This window comes from Perca flavescens, chromosome 21 (assembly GCF_004354835.1).
Source record: "Perca flavescens isolate YP-PL-M2 chromosome 21, PFLA_1.0, whole genome shotgun sequence".
NCBI classification, from domain to species: Eukaryota; Metazoa; Chordata; class Actinopteri; order Perciformes; family Percidae; genus Perca; species Perca flavescens.
Window position 1 is genome coordinate 10,232,206 of NC_041351.1, and position 20,518 is coordinate 10,252,723.

Sequence of the window (20,518 nt, forward strand, 5' to 3'; positions counted from 1 at the left end):
TAACTGTGTGGTGTAATTGAGTTGTGCTGCCTCTCGTCTTTGCTGGTATTACTGACATTAGAAATATGTTTCTATACTCTGCTAAATGTCAATCCCTCTGCCAACAGTTAGTAATACAATCTGCAGCCCCATTTACCACTTGCACTCTAGCTAGAATCAGACTATGTGGTCTGCCTGCTTCTCCCTGTCTAAGTCTATTGCACAGAATGACAACTAGATGCTGTGTGTGACTCATAGGTTCACTGATATCCAAAGCTTCAGTGCCACCACCAGTGGATTGCAACTCTCCATACCCAAACTTCAAAACCAGTCTGTTATTCTGTCAGTGCTTTGTAGTGACTTTACAAAACAAACTAAACCAACACGATTTTTGCAGCATTGCAATAAAAGGCTAGCTGCGTCTTGTCCGCTAATTCAACCTTTACATTAAATTAAATTCTTATGTCTCTGCCACAAACTCTAATCTGCTTCATCTTTTAAGTAGAATATGCAGATTTACTTCCTAATATACTAACATCTCTCCCGAATGCTCCACCTACAGTAAAGTGACACTTGACACGCGTGTTCTTATTCTTTAACTAGCCTACTACGACTACTCTGCTGTATAATAGCCTGTTTGGGGCTTTTAGCTTGCATTGGTTCCTAACCCTGTCACACATAAGTCACAGTTAGAGGTATGGTATCAAACTGATATTCTACAGTATATTACTGACCATGTTCAGCTGCCCATAAAGGTTGTGAGCTCTTTACTTTCTCACTACAGTTAGTTTCCTGTCACTGATGGTGCTTATCATTGCCGGGCAAACTTGCCCAGCCAGGCAGGTGTTAGTAAAGTCTCCACAGGCTTCTTCGTGCTTTGCAATAGGTGTTAGTACTATTTACTTGTTAGTAGTTGTTAGTTGTTGCACTGCTGGCAGCCACAGTAGTGCTACTTGTGTCAGGCCAAGCCGTGTTGGGTTACTGAAGTTAGGGTAATGATTTCAATGCTGTTAGTAGTTGTGATGATGTTATGTTGTTGTGTTTTTAGGGTGAGTTGTGATGATGGTGTTAGTTAGTTAGTTAGTTTGTGGTCTGGGGGGGGTTTAGTTAGATCAGCGAGATATGACACATGGACGAACATACACATATTGATGTATACACACGCACAGGTGTTAGATGGGTTACAGCTCATTCCACACGTACACATATGCACATAAATATATAAACATGCAGCCTGTTCCTCTCTCTGCATGCAACCACTGGCAAAGAGGACACAGTAGATAAAAAAAAAAACTGAGGACAGGATGAATCACAGGCACCATGGAGAACATGCAGTGGCAGTGTGGAGGACGAGAAATCGAAAGAAGAAAAAGAAAAAAAGGGGGGGGAAGGAGGGACCTCTCTATCCATTTTACAGACCAATCAGAGAGGAAAGGGTTTCTGAGTCACGCCATGCAGGGGGGGGGGGGGCTCGCCATTTGCGTGCAGGTGAGGGATGAGCCAATCAGTACACGCCTACATGTCAGTCACAAAGTGATGGGGTAACAAAAACGGTAGAGAAAGGGGGGGGGGTTTAAAGAAAAAAAAGTGGTTGGCAAGGAGGAGGTACGGGGGCTTTTTAAGCGTAAAAGATTACCAACCGCATTTATCCTTTTATTGGTTTAGTTTTGAAGTCTATGGTTCAAAAGGAAATAGACACGGGGCAAACCCAAACTAAGAAACAATTAGAATGATATCTACCGAACAATGGAGTTTGTTTACCATAGCGTGTCCAATGCCTGAGTGCTTTGTAGGAGAAGGGGGAGAAAGGAAAGCAAAAAACTGTGAACAGAACAACTTCGGGAACAAAAAAAGGAAAGCTAGAAGGCCTCTGGTGAGGTAAGTAGGTTGGTTGGAGTGGTTTCGCTAGGAGAAGGGCACAGGTTAGGTTAGTAGAATGAATCATTCCATGGATGGTGGTTAGTTTCACTAGCAGGTTAGTAAAGTTAGTAGTCAAGTAGTACAAACAGGCAAACGGTAGAGGCAGGGTACAGGTGGGTTAAAAGCACCTGAGTCCTAGTGACCCTCAATGTTCTCTAGTTCACTCTCTCTTTCATTTACTCACTCACTCACTCACTCACTCACTCACTCACTCACTCACTCACTCACTCACTCACTCACTCACTCACTCACACACACACACAATTGAAAAATGACTCACCTAGAGCTGAAAGCAGTGCTGGTCTGGTGGTTAACCCACTGTAAACTAAGACCAAAACCTCAGGTATTTTCTTCCTACCACAGCATCACTGCAGATGGACAACACACCACTGACCGTAGCTTCTACATTGATTAGTTTCTTGCTGCGGACTAAAGTCTTTTCAGCTGCCCACCGCCCCTGAAACATCTGCAGCAGTCACTGTGATTCACCAAAGTCAATTACACACTGATACTATTTACCAGGGAATTACAATTAACGTTATAACTAACAATCATTTTAACTTTTGATTGATCTGTCAATTACTTCTCAAATAAACTAATCATTTAGTCTATAAAATGTCAGAAAATAGTCAAAAATGCCCATCACAGTTTGCCAGAGCTCAAGGTGATGCATTCAAAATTCTCGTTTGGTTCAACAAACAACCCGAAACCCAAAGATATTCCAGTTACAATGATATAAAACAAGGAAAACAGTAAATCCTCAAAATTGCCGAGTTCAAACAAGCAAATGTCTGGCATTTTTGCTTGATAAAGTTCATCAAAATGATCGAAATTGTTGTAAATTAATTTTCCATTGATTGCTTCCATCCATTCATTTATCTACCACTTGCCATCCTATGATATCATATTATACCCTATCATATTCAAACCTTCAAGTCTTTCTTCCTCAAGGCTTATCAAACTCATAACTAATTTTACATCTCCTCTCCTGTTTGCTTGGCCGCTCACTCCTCCACCTCCTGTTGTCTGGTTACCTGTCTCAGGTTGCGGGTGACCTTGACGTCGTGCCAGGCGTTGTCGTTGAACTTGCCATTAACAGGCTCCACCAAGGCCTCGAAGGCCCCGGAGCCGAGGTTGATGACAAGTGACACGGCTCCGTTCTTCAGTGCTAGGTTGACGTAGTCGGCTGACTTGCCGGTGTGCAGCATCAGGCCGTTGCGCTGCAGCGTCTTGAAGGAGAGCGTGATTTCATCGCTGCTAGACTGGATGGGGTTGGGCGACAAGTCGTAGCAGAAGTACTCAGAGCCCTTGAAGGTGGCAACATACTCCTCGCGAGCTGAGATAGAAAGGGAGAGTTGAAAGGGGAAGGAGGAGGAGCAAACAGGGAGGAAAAACAAAGACGTGTGGAGCCATTACACTCTTGTTAAACATTTTCAAAATGATAACTACAACATCCAAGCTACATGGCTTCTTCCCACACTGTTCTTCACAATATGCTCAAAGATGATAAAATGGTGGGTGTTCATCAGAGCCAGCTGAGTAAAACAAAGCACCTGGTTAAATTTGATTCGGATGTGGAGTACAAAACATATTGTTCAAGATGCTGAAAATGTTGTTATTGTCAAGCAAAGCCTCACTGATGCCAGCACTTGGAAGAAACACTTCCTTCCATACCTCTAATCGTACATGGAGTGGCGTGTAAACAAGCTTTGATCGCTCATGTGGGTTGGAGATTAAACAGTGTGGATGTAAGAGACAGTCGTGAGTCTGTAGCATTCCAAACTCGTTATGAAACCTGCCATCCTCCCTTTTGAGAGAACAGCTGTGCTGGCAGTCTGAAGTGATGTGGTCTTGTTTGACAACATGGCTCATTTTGTGATGTTCGTCAAAAGCCAGAATGTGTGTGTCTGCATATGTATGTGCAGTAGCAGTAGAGGTTAGAAAGGTTTTGAAAAGGATGGAGAACGGCGACCTGTAAGCATTGTGGCAGCCAAAGCAGGCAGAATTGGCCAATTAGAATTCAGAATAACAAGCAGACAGCCAATGGCAACTTACCTTGCACACCCTTCGTGACCCCCAAGGACACAAGAACAAGGTTTTGCAATCCATCATCCTTAAGCTCACACTCTCTTATCTACTCTCTCACACCTACTCAGACACATAGCACAGCCACAAACGCAAGCCAGCAGAGGAACAAATATGCACACCTACACACACAGCTGCGAAAAAATGATCATACTATTGTGTCACAAGCAGGGGCGTCATTATCTTTCTCCTTCACACCCCTCCCCCCAAAGCATCACCCTTCCTCCGCATCCGCTTTAGCGTTCTCCTTACCACCGTCCCTATGTCGCTCATACTTTCCTATACGCTTCACGCCACCATTATGCACATCTCTTTGGCCTCTTTTTCTCTTCTCTGTGGAGCCTCTGGCATAACCACCAACTTGTAGTTCACGATAATGAGGAGAACAGAGGAGAATTTAAAGCACACACTAGGTCAGGCTGGAGCAAGACAGACACTTGGTGAGGAACCGCTGGAGAGGAGGGGGGGATTGCCACATAATGAAAAGTGACACTGAAGTGTAATAGGTTATTAAGGTAGTGAGAGGCAGAGAGAAGAGCGTTGAAATGGAATTGGCCGCACTTGAGTGAATATAATACGGAGAGAATGAGAAGGAAAAAGTGACAATATATCACAATTCAAAGAGCAATTGTGGCAAATTGTCTTTCTTTGCTTCTGTTGCATGAAAAAGAAAACAAAGTGTGACGCCAACATAAGGGTAAAGGCCCTGACACACCAAGCAGACGGCCAAAAACTAGTTGCGATGAAGGCCAGCTGTGGCGTCGCATCACGTTGCCCCACGTCAGCCCTTGTTGCCTTTGTCTTGGCCAAAAAAATTGCACTGGAACACACAAAGACTAGCCTAGAAATCTAGACGCACACTAGCGGCAGCAAATGTAATTTGCAGCCAGGGTCGTCTAGCAATTCTCTGTTGGCTTGCAAGCTGGAAAAACCAAACTCTAGTCAGGCCAATCACATTGTGTATAGAGACGATGGGCGGGCTTAACATAATGACAGCAGAGTCGCGACGGTTCCGCGTGAATTCCCTGCTACTTGAAAACAAAGAAGATGTCTGCTGCTGCTGGCGAACAGCGGTCTTTCAATCGGCTTTGGCCGCGACTCTGGAAGACTTGGAGTTTAGCTTTTCTTTGAGAAGAGAACAAAGAACGGCACTGAAGTCATTCTTAAAAAAGGAAGATGTGTTCGGAGTTTTGTAAAGTTTAATCTATCAACTAGCGTTGCTCTGGTTGGTTGTAGCGCTATCCTATTGCGTGCAGAGGGAAGTTGAAAGACAACCGCTTATCCCGCCCCTCGGATTGAGCCCTGCCAATGGTGAGATTCCAGACCCAACATCTTGATGTGGGTCTGGCTTGTCAGGCTACACAAAGACTACAGCCTCTGGCCAACTACCACGTAAGTTCTGCGCCTACATGAGAGAAAATAACTCTCCATGCCAGCAGGCGGCAGTAATCTATTCGTCATTCAAAAAGGAAAACCGGATACAAACATTGCTATGACATCTACAACAAAACAGCCTTTGCCTGAATCAGCAGCAGCAGCACAGAGCGAAGGTCCCCCTGCTGAAAAACAGCGGACACCGGGAGATGGCTAACCAGACTGTCCATCTCCCGGGCTGTCATCCTTTCTCTCGGTATGTCTCCCTGCCATGGGAGTGCAGTGGATTGACCAAACAGCCCACTGCTGGTCGCTGGCTAGTTGGCTAATGTTAGCTTGCTAATTTCACTCAACATGCCTTCATGCTACAATGGTTACAGAAAATGAGCCAAACAAAGTTGTCACTCATCTGGAGATAGCAATCTGATTTCCAACAAAGAGCGACAAAGAGCGTGTGAATGAAACATTAGCTAAGTTGTTAAATTTTACTAATTAAGTGGCCGGCTGCCAAATTATGAATCCCACTATGGCCACGCCAAGACCCGCCCTACGAAGCAGCTCGGTTAGGCATTTCACCTTGAGTGGTTAAGGTTAGGGTTAGGGGATTGGTCAGGGGATAGGACCTGTACATGTAAGCATGGACACCTGGCCAATAGTAGTGTGTGAAAGCTATTGAAGTGGCCATAGTGGGTAAAAAAATATCGCTGGCTGGCTGGCCAGTTGGCTCATGGATGTATGAGTTGGCTGGCTAGTTAGCTAGCTTGCTTGTTAGGGGGCTTAGCTAGTTGTCAGTCAAGCACCAACCATGAAGCAGAGAGAGAGAGAGAAAGAGAGAGAGAGAGAGAGAGAGAGAGAGAGAGAGAGAGAGAGAGAGAGAGAGAGAGAGAGAGAGAGGAAGAGTAGTCTACGCTCTTTCTATTAAGTTTTACAGTGTAGGACTTTGAATTAAATTTTTTGCCAGTTTTGACAGCTCTATGTGTATTAGATTGATCAGATGAGATAAGGATGAAAAATGTGAAGAGTTTGTGCACTCTTACGGTCGTTTGTTTGCTTTCCTCACACTACCGTTTTTCATATTGGGTACAAATTTGCTTATGCCACAAAGCCAATCAGATGGATTCCTCACGCAGATGCTGACGGACGCTGAACATGTTGAAAGGGCCAAAAAAAAAGGCAGACGGGACACACCGCGAAAACTAGAGCAACGGTTGCTCACCATTGGCCCTTCCCTGGTGTGCCAGGGCCTTAAGAAACAACAAGTTGTATGCCAGCATGCGTGTGAGTTCCCCCTAGTGTGTGATTCCTTCCCTCTCAGCATGTTAATTAGGAGTGTGTGTAACTTGTGTTCAAGCACGTGAATGTGAGCGGACAAGTATAGGCTTTTTATGTGTGCATGAAATGTGCAGGGGTGTGGGTGGGTGCTGGTCTCTGTAAATATTGGTGTATTGCTGTCAGAAAAGCTATTACCAACTCAGGGCCTCGGGCTAGTCTTTACTGAGAGGAGCGAGAGCGAGGAGGTGGAGGGAGACACACACAAGAAACACAAACACACACACACAGAGAAAGAACAGCCACAAATGCTAACACAATCACACACAAGCAGGCACGTAGACAAATGTAGATGAGGTGGCGGAGTAAGGGGGGCAGCCAAGTTGTTCACAATGAGAACACACGCAGCCGTCCAGCAGCATTCTAGCGGTAATTTACAGAGGTGCCATTAGGTTTCACCGTTGTGCTCTGCCATTCTGTTGCTAATTTACAGACATGTCATTAGACCAGACAGGAGCACATAAAGCATCTGCATCGATCTTGAAGCTCTGGCTCGCAACAACAACGGCCGTACGCGCACACAAATCAGGCAGGAAAATGCATATTGGATGACACAATCACAATGAAGAACATGTGTCGTGCATGCAATCAGTGACCACAAACACACACACGCAGGAACGCGCACACTCTCAAGTGGGCAGGTTGGAGTGGATCTGTAGCTCAGATTAATGGAGTGAGTCAGTATTAGCTCAGAGTAAACAGTGAGACAGACACTGACATACACACCACATGTCACACTTCATCCTGTGGAAGGCACTGTCGATCAAAGCAGACAGGAGGATGAAGATATGCAGAGAAAGGAAAGACAAAAGAAAAGGAAAGCAGAGGAAAAGAATGGAAATCTCTCAAGCTGAAATATTTCATTTCCTTTGGAGATTTTTGAGCACTATGACTCTTTTTTTTCTAATGACTAATCTTTTATCTATTAGTTGTTTAATGAATGGTTTATTGTGGATTGGATGTGTGGTTGTAAAGTCTGACTCTAAATGTTTTTAATTGTGCTCATTGCAAAAGAGACCCTGATCTTATGACACTACATGGATAAATAAAGCTTGTAAGTAAAAAAGAAAAAAAAGGAATCTCTCAAACTAGGTTATTTAATTTCCTGTAGAGATTTTAAAGCTTAATTATCAGCTGTTTAGCAGATTAGTCCTTGTTGATGTTTCCTGATTATTTCTGATCTTTGGTTGTCTGACTTTGTACTTCTTTAGCTGTGACCATTGTTTTTACAGGCTGGTTGTGTGGTTGAATATGAGCTCTGACTGTACTACGCAGCCCTAGACATGACATCCAAAAAAAAGAAAGAAATTGTGGCCACGAAATGCTAATTTGTGGCCACAATATACTAATTTGTGGCCACGAAGTACTAATTTGCGGCCACAAAATAGTATTTGGGGGATAATGACGTAGCCTATCTATAATGCGGGCAATTCTGCTATACCTGTGTGGGGCAAATAGGCTACCCAGAGCAATCTAAAGGTGCAGTCATGGACAGAGATGATTTGATTGAATTGTATTTTAGGCTGGTAATGAGTTACAAAGACATTCTAAAAAGCCTGGTATTGCAAGGAATCGTTATTACCGAGAGGCATTTAAACAGAATATTGAGAGCCTGAATGCTGTACCGGCAAACTGTACGACTTGGATGCCGGTGTTGCACCGAAAGCTGTGACCCATCATGCGTGGTAGACAATGGAAGGCGAAGAACAGTGTCTACCCAAACGGCGTAAACATTAATACATTACATCCACGGGTGCAAGCTGTATGATTATTTGTGGTTTGTTATTGCTTCCTAAGGAGAAAGAATAAACTGCTGGTGACCATATTAACCACCTCAGGCATAGTAACATATGTTTATCTGAAAGTAAATAAAATACATTAATGTACATTTTCTCAGAAATGTTTCTAAACATGTATTTCTTTGTGACTGCATGCACGAGTATGCATTTGTAATAACTTACCTAAAACCTTACACTAAACCTACATTAACTTAAAATAATCATATTCTACTATAAAGAAAAGAAAGAACTAAATATATAATGGACCAGCACATTGGATACATTTTCAGAATATGTGACCCCACTGTACTGCTTAATAAAGGAATTAAACTTCAAAATATTGTTTGGGGTAGTTATGTCATCCCTTCAGACTAATCTGGACACATGTTTTCTTATTTGGAATCATCACAGAGCCAGTACAACAGGTCACCATTATCTGACAAGTAGCAGCTGTCAGAATATGTGACCCCACTGTAACAGCTACTGTACTTATAATATATGGTGAACTCTGGTGTCCAGATTAGTGTGAAGGGATGACATAACTACCCGCATTATAGTTAGGCTACATCGTTATCCCCAAAATACTATTTTGTGGCCACAAATTAGTATATTGTGGCCACAAATCAGTATTTCATTTTTTTCGGATGTCATGTCTGGGGCTCCGTAATAAGAAACAGTTAAAGGGATACTGATGATAACCTTTAGTTGCAAGCCTTATCTAGCTGAAAATGTTTTTCTTTTTCTCAGCACTCCCTTGAAAAACAGATCTTGATCTCACTGAGACTATCTGTTTAAATTAATTTACTAAAGGACAGGAAAGGAAAGGAACGAAGGAGAGGAGAGACAAGAAAGAAAAGGAGGGAGAGCGAAAATTATGTAAGAAATCACCAGGAAAATGTGCAAGGAACTAGTTAAGAAATTATTAATTATGGAGGCTACAGTGGAAACAGGCAAGAATCTAAAGATGGAGGATGATCAGCATTAGACTTTGAAGGCTATCATTAAACTACTAATATAAAAGCAGCCTGTGGGGAGACAGGAGGGGGCGAGAGAGAGAGAGAGAGAGAGAGAGAGAGAGAGAGAGAGAGAGAGAGAGTGAATAACTGATCTGATGGTTGCTGCTACTGGGACCAGCTGCAACTGTACCGCCCCTCCGACGATCAAACACACATCACTTGGATTTCTCTGTGTGTTTATGGCGAGTGTGTGTGTGTGTGTGTGTGTGTGTGTGTGTGTGTGTGTGTGTTTGTGTGTGTGTGTGTGTGTGTGTGTGTGTGTGTGTGTGTCTCATCTGGCTTCGTCTCTTCTCATGGGTTTCCTTCTAAACATTTCACACACTAAGTTGTCATTTCCATGGCAAACCTGTGTTACAGCAAATATGAATGTGTTTGTGCATGTCATGTGTGTTTCTGTGTGTGTATGTGTGTGTGTGTGTGTGTGTGTGTGTGTGTGAGAGAGAGAGAGAGATAGATGGAGAAAGAGGGCGAGAGTGAGAGAGAGAAAGAGTGATTGAGTGAACAGTACATTATCATGGACAGCTGTACTGAATCAAAATGGCGGATGGAGGCTGGGAGCACATCAGGGGAGCCTACATTATACAGCACCTGATAGAGGGAGCATGGTAGAAAAGATGCTGGTTATAGGAAAAAGGGAAAGATGCATGGGGGGGAATTTGAAAGAAGGAATAAAAAAAGGGAGACAGAGAAACTCATTGAGATGTGCAACACAAAATGGAAGAGAAAGAGGTAGAGGGGTAGAAAGAGAGACAAGGAAAGGGAGTGGCAGAGAGTGAGGGATGGATGGCTAGAGAGAACGAAACAGAAAAAATGCTGGTGTATCTAAATCCTAGTGTAGCAAGCCTCAATCATGGCAGCCCTGTCATTCTGGAGATAGCACACTGCAATTCCCCTGCACCTCGTTTTTAGCCCACCATGCAGTTCTGCTATCAGCTCCTCTCAGACTGTCCACACACGCAAATGTACACACACACACACACACACACACACACACTCACACACACACACACACACACACACACACACACACACACACACACACACACACACACACACACACACGCATAAAATCAAATATCCTGCATAAAAGCATACCTCCTTAATAACAGACAGGTGGATTAACTATGCACTCATACAGTATACAGATAGATGACCAGTGTAGGAAATGTATGTAAATGTATGCTAACATATGCATAGTCTCTATATTAAGTTAAAGTGTAAAAAATCCATACAGCCAAGTTCACTAAAGGCTACGACTGCCGTTTCCATCTCTATTCAGTGATATACAGCATCTGGCTTTGAAACCAACTGGGCTATCACATCACAGCCAAGGGAGCAATATAGGGATATTACTGTCAGGACACAAGTGACATATTGGCTGTCTGCAACGTTAAACTCTTATTTCTTGTTTTGCTGTTAAATTGAAGGCATTCATTTTCAACATAAGATATACAGTTTAAAAAACACAACGTTAACAAATAATTTCATAATCTATTAAAGGTGCTGTAGGTAGGAAGAAGATCCAGGATTTAGCCAAAGAAGATCCAGGATTTAGCCAAAGAATGTGAACATCGACAACTTCTCAGTCCCTCCCCCCTTTCTGCCTCAAGCCCAAATGGTCTCCTAAGCCCCTTCCCCCACAAGGGAGAATGAATGTGTGTGCATGAGCAGTGATTGACACGCAGTTAGACCCCCCCCTGGCCCTGATTGGTGCATCTGAACATGGAGCGGTGGATTTTTGCATATCGCACTACAGGCTGTAGGTGGTGCCAGAGGAGCCAGATTTATTTTCAATTTTTTTAATTAACAGCTTCATATAGTTCTACTGGAACATAGGGTCAGTTTCAGCAAATATGACATAAAGTTAGCCTTACCTACTGCATCTTTAATCTGCAGGATTTTTTTCTTGGTTAACTGATTCATTGTTTTGTCTTTTAAACAGCAACCAGTGTCAAAATGCCGATCACAATTTCTCAAAGCCTAAGATGATTTCACCAAATTTTTTGTTTTGTCTGACAAAACACTCAAATATATATTTAAGTGAAGCTGGAAACATAACATTTTGGGCATATTTTACTTGAAAAATGATTGTCAAGGTAGTAGTTCATTTTATGCTTCAACGAAAATACAGTATAATCAACATAAAATAGGAAAAAATGTCGGTAGCAATTTTCGAGAGTCCAACGTGATGTCTTCAAAACCCAAATATATTAAATTTACAGTGATGAAAAATAGTCAGAAAGAGTATTTTTGCTTGGTACATACAACATAAATTAAAGTTAAAATTGTTTTTGAGCAGACATGGTCTTTTTCAAGTGAATTTCCTTGAGGCACAAACAGATCATAACTTAATAATACCTTATATTGTTAACCCCTTCAAATTTCGTTTTTAAGAAAAAACAATCAACAGCGCACTTCCTGCCATTATGTTCAATCTTTATTTCTTGTCCCTTTTTGTTTGTTTTATCTTTGCTTATCTTTCTTTCTCTCTCTCGAATTTGGCCTTCTCTCTGGTACCCAGGGAAACCGGTTTGTTTCCATGACAATGTATGCAGGCAGAACAGTGTATTTAAGCTGGATAAGATCAGAGTCTGTTTCATCCGTGTTAGACACACACACACACACACACACACACGCACACACACACCGCACACACACAGACACACACACACACACACATGCTGTGTCACACTAACAAACACATACCTAATGAAACCCGTTACAGCAGGTTGTTAACAAATAACAAGAGCATAAAGACCTATTTTCATAAAGGTAATGTAATGGGTTTTTAATGATTGGTTTCTATTTCAGTTGTCGTAGTTATTCCAGACAAGCACCACGAGTAAATGAGTGTTTGTGTCTGTGTGTGTATGTGTGCAACGCCTGTGAGTGCAAGTGTGTGTATTCTTGTTCATGTGTTTGTTCTTGTTTTTCGCAAACAGCAAAGAAATGAACTTCAAATGCCAGATGGGGTACTGGAGTGAATCGCCAATTGGGCCACTACCCTCCGCACCCACGCAGACACAATGGAAATAGCTAGAACAGGTACGAGACAATTGGAGCACCGACTTGCCTGTTTCTTTCTCTTTCTTTCTAAAAAGGGAGTGTAAGTGTGTGTATGTGTGTGAGTATGACGTATCTGCATCACTGATGAATACCATCCTGGCTGATGCGAGACTGTGTCAAGTCGGGGAGCTCAAGGAGAGATCCAGCGTCCCTGCTGAGAAACGCTGCAGTCTTATCTCCCTTCCTGTCTCCGACCTTCTCTTTCCACCTTTCTTTTCCCACTTTCTGAACGCGCTCCTATCTTTCCTCACCATCACTTTTCTACACTCCTTTACCCTTTCCTGCCCACCCCTCCTCCCGCCCTCCCTTACGCACTTGTAGCCAGCCTCCGCTCTATATTTTCCCTTCATCCTCTGTAAATGGGGAGTCCGTTTGAAGTCTTTATTTTTAGGCGATTACAGGTTGCATGGCCTTTGCGTGTTTCCTATTAGTGTTGTGTTGAATGTGCAAATATGTTAATGTGTACTTGCTAACAGGATGGTAATTGCATACAATTACTAGTAAATGTGTACATTTACTAGTGGGATTGCTTCACATTTCTCATGGTGAGTTCTGTAACTGTGCATCTCCCTGATAAAGTGGGGGTAGAGCTCTGTATGCTGTGCTGTGACTTTCATTACAAGAGCTGCATGGGTGTTAAGCATTAATGAGAGTTGTATTACAGAACTGTAATGGGTGTTAGTAGCGGAGAGTAGAGGCAGAATTAGTCCCATTAGTGGAAAGGGTACATCTAGAAAAATTGTGCATTTTACAGTCAAAACTTTGTTGCAATTGCATTGTCACTGCTGGTGGCCAGAGGGGGCACAACTTCGTTTTTTAACAGTTTTTTGTTATTCACAGCTCAAGATGTGGCCATCAGGAGCCAAATTCATGCCAGTCAGTCGGGCAGGCAGCCAATCACCAGACACTTGCCTCTTAACACCAAGCGGCTCTCTCACCTCGGGTTGAGTGCTGCTCACTTGCCCGTCTTGCTAAATGATGTAAACGTTACAGCTACAATGGCTAATGTGTGTCTGACAAATATATTTTATTGACAAATATACCGTATATTACAGTATTTCCTTTAAGGCTTAGATAATTTTGCATATGTCATTAGCATGTATAGAATTCTGGAAAATGCAAACAAATGATTTGTTATTTTAAAAGAGTAACATTTACTGGATACAATGAAAAAATACTATATATACTACATAAGCCACATGGGCAATTAACTTCACCTTATGGCACAAACATAAGGCAACTTCCTTCATTGCTCTACAGGATTAGTTACAAGTAGTTAGATGTTGATTAATTGGTTTATTATTTTTTTCCCAATTAACTAATTAATTGTTTAGTCTATAAAATGTCAGAATATAGTAACAAAAATACCCATCACAAGTGGCCTGAGTCCAAGGTGACGTTTTCAAATGACCAACAATGAACCAACAGGGCCAGACCAAAAAAATATTTTATTTACAATGATATTAGAGCTGCAATGAATGATCGAATAAACAATATATATGCTAGGATTTGATGCGTTTCTTTGTCATTCATGATAGTAGAATATTTGGGGGTTTTGACTGCTCGTTGGACAGACAAGACATTCACTGGAAAACATCAACTGGGGCTGTGGGAGATGATAATGGGCATTTTTCCCACATTTCTGACATTTCATAAACAAAAATATGTATTGACTGATTAAATTATCGGCAGATTAATTAATTATAAAAAATAATCAATATCTGCGGCCCTAAATTATTTCAAATTTAAAAAACAGGAAATCTTCACATTTGAGAAGCTGGCATCAGTGAATGTTTGGCATTTTGAAGAGGTATAAATGTATATACAGTACAGGCCAAAAGTTTGGACATGCCTTCTCATTCAATGCGTTTTCTTTATTTTCATGACTATTTCATGACATGAGATTCTCACTGAAAGCATCAAAACTATGAATGAACACATGTGGAATTATGTACTTAACAAAAAAGTGTGAAATAACTGAAAACATGCCTTATATTTTAGATTCTTTAAAGTAGCCACCCTTTGCTTTTTTTATTAATAAGGGAAAAAATTCCACTAATGAACCCTGACAAAGCCCACCTGTGAAGTGAAAACCATTTCAGGTGACTACCTCATGAAGCTCAATGAGAGAACACCAAGGGTTTGCAGCGCTATTAAAAAAAGCAAAGGGTGGCTACTTTGAAGAATCTAAAATATAAGACATGTTTTCAGTTATTTCACACTTTTTTGTTAAGTACATAATTCCATATGTGTTCATTCATAGTTTTGATGCCTTCAGTGAGAATCTACAATGTAAATAGTCACACTAGAAACACATTGAATGAGAAGGTGTGTCCAAACTTTTGGCCTGTATTGTATGTATATATATATATATATATATATATATATATATATATATATAAAATTATGATTTGTTTGATATATATAATATATAATATATATATTATTATATATATATCGAAAAAATCATAATTTATCGAAAAAACAACACCTGAGAAAGATAAATTGAGAAATGATATAATAATATTAATTAATCATTATTATTAATAATTGAAATAACAAAAATGTTTTCTAATTTAGTATCAGTGCCTATATTTATTAAAGAATAATCATTCCTAGTGTGATTTATTATGAATGTTAGATGATGATGAGTAAGAGGTAGGAGACATGCTGTACTTTGCTGGTACTGACTGGTTCCTCTTGTCTTGGCTTCTGCTACCACTCCCAACACCACATATGGTGAAGTCAGCATGGAGCCCGTCCTCTGCGTGTGTGCAAATGTTTGTTTTGTGAGGAATAGCACGCACATGTGTATGTCGGGGAGAAAATGAGAGTGAGGTGTAGGGACAAAAACAAAAGAGGCACTTTCAAGAGAAATCCAAAGAGTGTGACACTAAACATGTTTGTGTGTGTGTGTGTGTGTGTGTGTGTGTGTGTGTGTGTGTGTGTGTGTGTGTGTGTGTGTAGCGGACTGTGCGTCCATCTGTGTGTTTTTGCCATAAGACAATGTGTTAAAATGAGGCGCTTTGATTGCCGACGCTTTATGAGTCACAAGTTATGACTCAAAATCCACCTCCCCTGAACACGCACTCATGCCCTCACACAAGATACGCATGCACACACACACAAACATACAGACACACATACACCTCATTCTCTGTCCTGCCTTCATCCACTGACCGTGAAGAATATGTGCAGGCAGCCTTACTCATGCATATTTACACTGAACACACACTCACTCACCTACTCAGCGGGCACTCTCTAAAGGTTATCGTGTGTGTGTGAGTGTCTGTTTGTCCGTCCGTTCACGTACAGTAAGCGTGTGTGTAAAGGTCACTTCAAGCGAGGCTGACCACTTGTCTGTGCCGTGCACAGATTGTTTGATTGATATTGAGAACACTTGGATATGCAGACAAACAACTGTTATTAACCGGATAAACCCCCTTAAGCTATAAATATATAATTTAATCATAACGAGCATTGCTGCCAATTACGCCCAAGAGCCACTTCTCAATCCTATTCAGAACTTACAATCACTCATACACCCAGGACCCTTCACGGTCTATTCTTGGCCAGACAGAGAGAAGAGAAAAGGCAAAATCTGCTCAGCACATTTTCCATCCATTTTCCATCCAGATTATTGCTGCTCAATACTTTTAAAAAAAGGGAAAAAAAATCCATTTCCCCCTCTTCCTTTGGCTGCTCAATACTTATGAAAATCCAATTTGGCTCCCTCTTTTCTTTCTTCCCTCCACAATTCGTGCATTTTCACCCACTCAAAGTGATTAGTGATCTGTGGGTATCGTTTCCAGGGAGAATGATAGCTGTGTTTTATGAAGGAGGGGAAAGGTCCAGGGCTCCCCATCAGGGCTGATGTCCCTTGCAGAATGACTGGGCTGGGAGGGCAGACGGGAGCACCACTGTCCCTTTGCAGATACAGGCAGTTGCTCTACATCACAGGAGAGAAGACGACTCACTTTATCTCTCACTCGCTTCCTCTTTCCCTCTCTACTTCCTCTATCATTTATTCCTTTAGCTCTTCTCTTACAGGCACAGTCGCTTTTTCTCAATTTTTCCAGCATGCACGCGCACGCGCACGCGCACGCGCACACACACACACACACACACACACACACACACACACACACACACACACACAAAGAAACTCATTTCAGCTTTGCAGGCTCCTCAAAAAGCCTCTTTACGCTGAGCTAACCTAAGCTAGGCTTCGTCTGCACCATTTGACAGCCTTTACTCCTCAGTATGCAGAGCAAAAACACACTTGCACAAACACACATGCACACACAGCTTTTCCATGTGTACAGTTTCTGAAAGAGACTTCAAAGATTTAAAAAAAAAAAGAGAAAAGAAAAGAAATCAGCCACAGCTCTACATTCAGCCTATCACAATCCAAACATCCGTAATAGTGAGGGCATCCACTATACACAAATACACTGAATACATTGTGTAATAATGCTGGAAACATATGTTAATACATCTCGGTCTTTAAGTAGGTGATTTAAATTGCTGAGCATAAGCCAGATGAAGCAATTACATTTTCACTGCCACCTGGATGATTCATGCCAGACATTTTAAGGCAGAAACTCCAGCACAAGAAGCTTACTTAGCAATCAAAACATAACAAAAATGCTCAGATAGAAATATACTTGTGAGAATAGAGATGCCTCACTGTGATAGATGGATGAAGAAGTAATTTGTGCTCTTTTCAAGATATTTTTTTATCCACCAGCTTGGATGAACATTTTATCAAATAGCACATTTCAGCAAATATATGGCGGCCTGTCACAATGGGAGACAGCCGCCATCATGTCCTCTCTCATCCAATCAAAGAGCACAATAGAGACAGATCAGCCTGTCACGGTCAGGCCTGTCTTTATGTGGGTCAATCAGTGTATTCATCAGCGCCATGCAGAGCTGACCAATCCAGCAGCACCTACCTTCAGATTTTCAAAAGCACTGTATGCCGGAGCTACAAATCATTCGCACGCATGCATGCACGCTTAATATGAGCACGCTCACACACACATGCATCAACAGCTTACCTTACCAAAAATGAAACATTCCAATATAATAGCAACCGAAAATGAGAACTTGAAACCGAACGGCTCTAAAGGTCTGCATTACCATACATACAAGAGCCTGTTAATACATTCAACTACAACACGACCCAGAACACCCCATTAGCCATACACATAAAAAAAAATCAGGGGGGTGGGGTACCTCTGAGTTTTCCTAAATTCACAGAGGGTGGTGTCCCAAACATTTAGAAAGAAGAAACAGAGGAAGGAAATAGGAGAAAAGAGGGCAAGAAGAGAGAGGTGGCATTGTGAGTTTTGTTCATCAGTGAACAAAAAAGGCAGAATAGTGGCACTTTTTGGGGGGCTGTGATAAAAAACACTGAACAACTTAGGGGTTGAGGTATAAAAAGCTTTGCAGAATCACATGTGCTCGCCAATGTATGAGCAGGGGCCCATGTGAGGACCCAGCGACGGCAGAGCGAAAAATGCATGTAAGACGATAAAAAGCCATGGATGAATGTGGAGTGTTCCTATGAAAACTTCCACAGTTATTGATTCAAACCATAAAGTAAAAGCACTCATGCACACATACGTATGCATCATGCATGCACACACACTAAACATTCCCATCCTCTCAATCAAACTCTTACATACAGATGAGAGAAAATGAAATGAGGTGGAAGAGTAAAGACCAATTCAAACCATCCATGGAGTCAGTCGATCAGTCGGCCCTTAGCTCCATTTCCACGACCTGGTGCCCTGCCAAGTCTAACCAAGCCAAGCACGGTCAAGCCGCAGCCGTCTAAACTCTCCCATTACGCCCTCCCACATCAGCAGCCATGATTATAGTATATGTCCCAGCAGAAGTTGCTCTCAGGCTCATCACTCGCTTCATAAATCAAACCAAAAAATGTAAGGCCATATTTCAGTTATTATTATGTAATTGCTCCACTGTAAATGCCCAAGTTGTCATTTTGGTTTAAATTAAAACTTGATAAGACCAAATGGGACCATTTTAAAACAAGGAAATCTCAATTACAGAACAAAAACTGACCTTAGTTCAGTGCCTAGAGAGACAACTTCCTCCTGCGCCAGGTGGTGATGAAGTGAGGGAGGGATACAGGGAGTTGTGAGTGTGGGGGTGAGGAGGTAGGGGGTGATGGTATAGCAGAGGACAACAGGAAGTGAGGTAAGAGGAGGCCATACCTTGGTCGCCAATCATCAGGTGTGCCAGACCTTAAAAGAAGACAAGAGCACAGTCAGCACAGCAGAGGATCATGGGGGTTGAAGTGTGTGTGTGTGTGTGTGTGTGTGTGTGTGTGTGTGTGTGTGTGTGTGTGTGTGTGTGTGTATATGTGTGTGTGTGTGTGTGTGTGTGTGTGTGTGTGTGTGTGTGTGTGTGTGTGTGTGAATATATGTGTTTTTGTGATACAGGAGTTTGACATACTGGTGAAGGCTAATGTTCTCTGTGTAAAAGTGGGTGTGCATGTGTGTGTACAAGTCCTCTAACTCGCTTTGAAGACACTTACTCATCCTAGGCTGCATTCCTACGCACAAACAGGTACGCACATAGACGACGTACGCACACAGCCAGTCGTATACAGTACAGTACTAGTTTGTGCCTACATTATGTCTCTGTAACCTTCAGGCAAGAGCCACTTCAGATGATTGCACATGGGATGTGGAACTTACCAGATGTCAGCATCCAACCCCTACACACCCACACAGACCAACATACATTTACGCTGGCTACCTTGACCTGTATTTCCACAATAGAAGATGTAATGAGAACAAGAAGGCCAGAAAGAAGAATGTGAAAGACTGACATGAGAAATATATAAATGGGAGAGAGTAGAGTGGAATGGTGAACATAAGATGGTTATAGAGCTAAATAAATGTAAGAATTAATTTAATTTAATTAATTTAAGTGTATTTAAGAATACATTTAAGAACATGGAAAAGAGGGAGTCAGATAGAGAAGCAAAGAAAGAGATGTTTGAATAAAGAGCAGAAGGAGAAACTTAAATTAGACAGACATAGAAGGAAGGGAGAGAAAGACAGATAGATAGAAGTGCAACCTACCTGGAGTGTAGCTGTGCTCTGGAAAGGTGTCACGTCCGGGCGAGGAGAGAGAGAGACAGACATTCATTAACATGCATGCTAAGCCCTTGGGTTACCATGGCTACTTACTGTACATGCACACCTGTCCAGGGTTACCGTGGTTATATACATGCAAAGTCCACGCAAACGTCACAATGGATACCATGCTGCACTGGTAGCCAAAACTGAGGTTTGTCTGTATGTATATATATATATATATATATATATATATATATATATATATATAAAATGTTGCATTTAAAAAATGCACAATCTCTCTGTATGACTCCACGTGTACATATACACTTACATATGAGCACACACTCATACCCACCCACACTTGTAGATACAGAGGAGGGGGTGTTGGCGAAAATATACTTTCCTACCTGTATGTTTGGATTCAGGAGCCGTTTACCCCAGAACTTACCTTGCAGCCGCTTCCTCTCTCCAGAGCCCCCCGACAGATAGCATGCAACACACACACACACACACACACACACACACACACACACACACACACACACACACACACACAGTCTCACAACCCCTCACTTACTCTCTCTGTCTTTCACGCATACAGACACAAATACACTAACATTGAATATGCCAGTAATAATGATGTGAAATAGCAGGAAAATACAAAATATGTAGGGATGAATTAGCAGTGCAGGAATGCGAGGAGCATGCATGGTTCAATACTGGGACTGTGTGTGTGTGTGTGTGTGTGTGTGTGTGTGTGTGTGTGTGTTTGTGTGCATGTGAAAGTGTGTGCGCGTATGTGTGTAAGTGTGTGTATTCTGTTTCCTTGCCTCTGCCCTTGTGCTAGTAGCAT

The 20,518-nt window shown here is 41.9% G+C and overlaps 1 protein-coding gene across 1 annotated transcript in view; it reads right to left on the reverse strand.

Moving 5' to 3' along the window:
• nrxn1a (neurexin 1a) overlaps window positions 1-20,518 on the reverse strand; it is a 59,008-nt gene that overhangs the window by 31,615 nt on the left and 6,875 nt on the right. The window contains exons 2-3 of the mRNA XM_028567491.1: window positions 18,793-18,822; window positions 2,934-3,235 (exon numbers count right to left, since the gene is read on the reverse strand). Of these exons, the coding sequence (XP_028423292.1) occupies window positions 2,934-3,235; window positions 18,793-18,822 (332 nt within the window). The remainder of the gene's footprint in view (window positions 1-2,933; window positions 3,236-18,792; window positions 18,823-20,518) is intronic.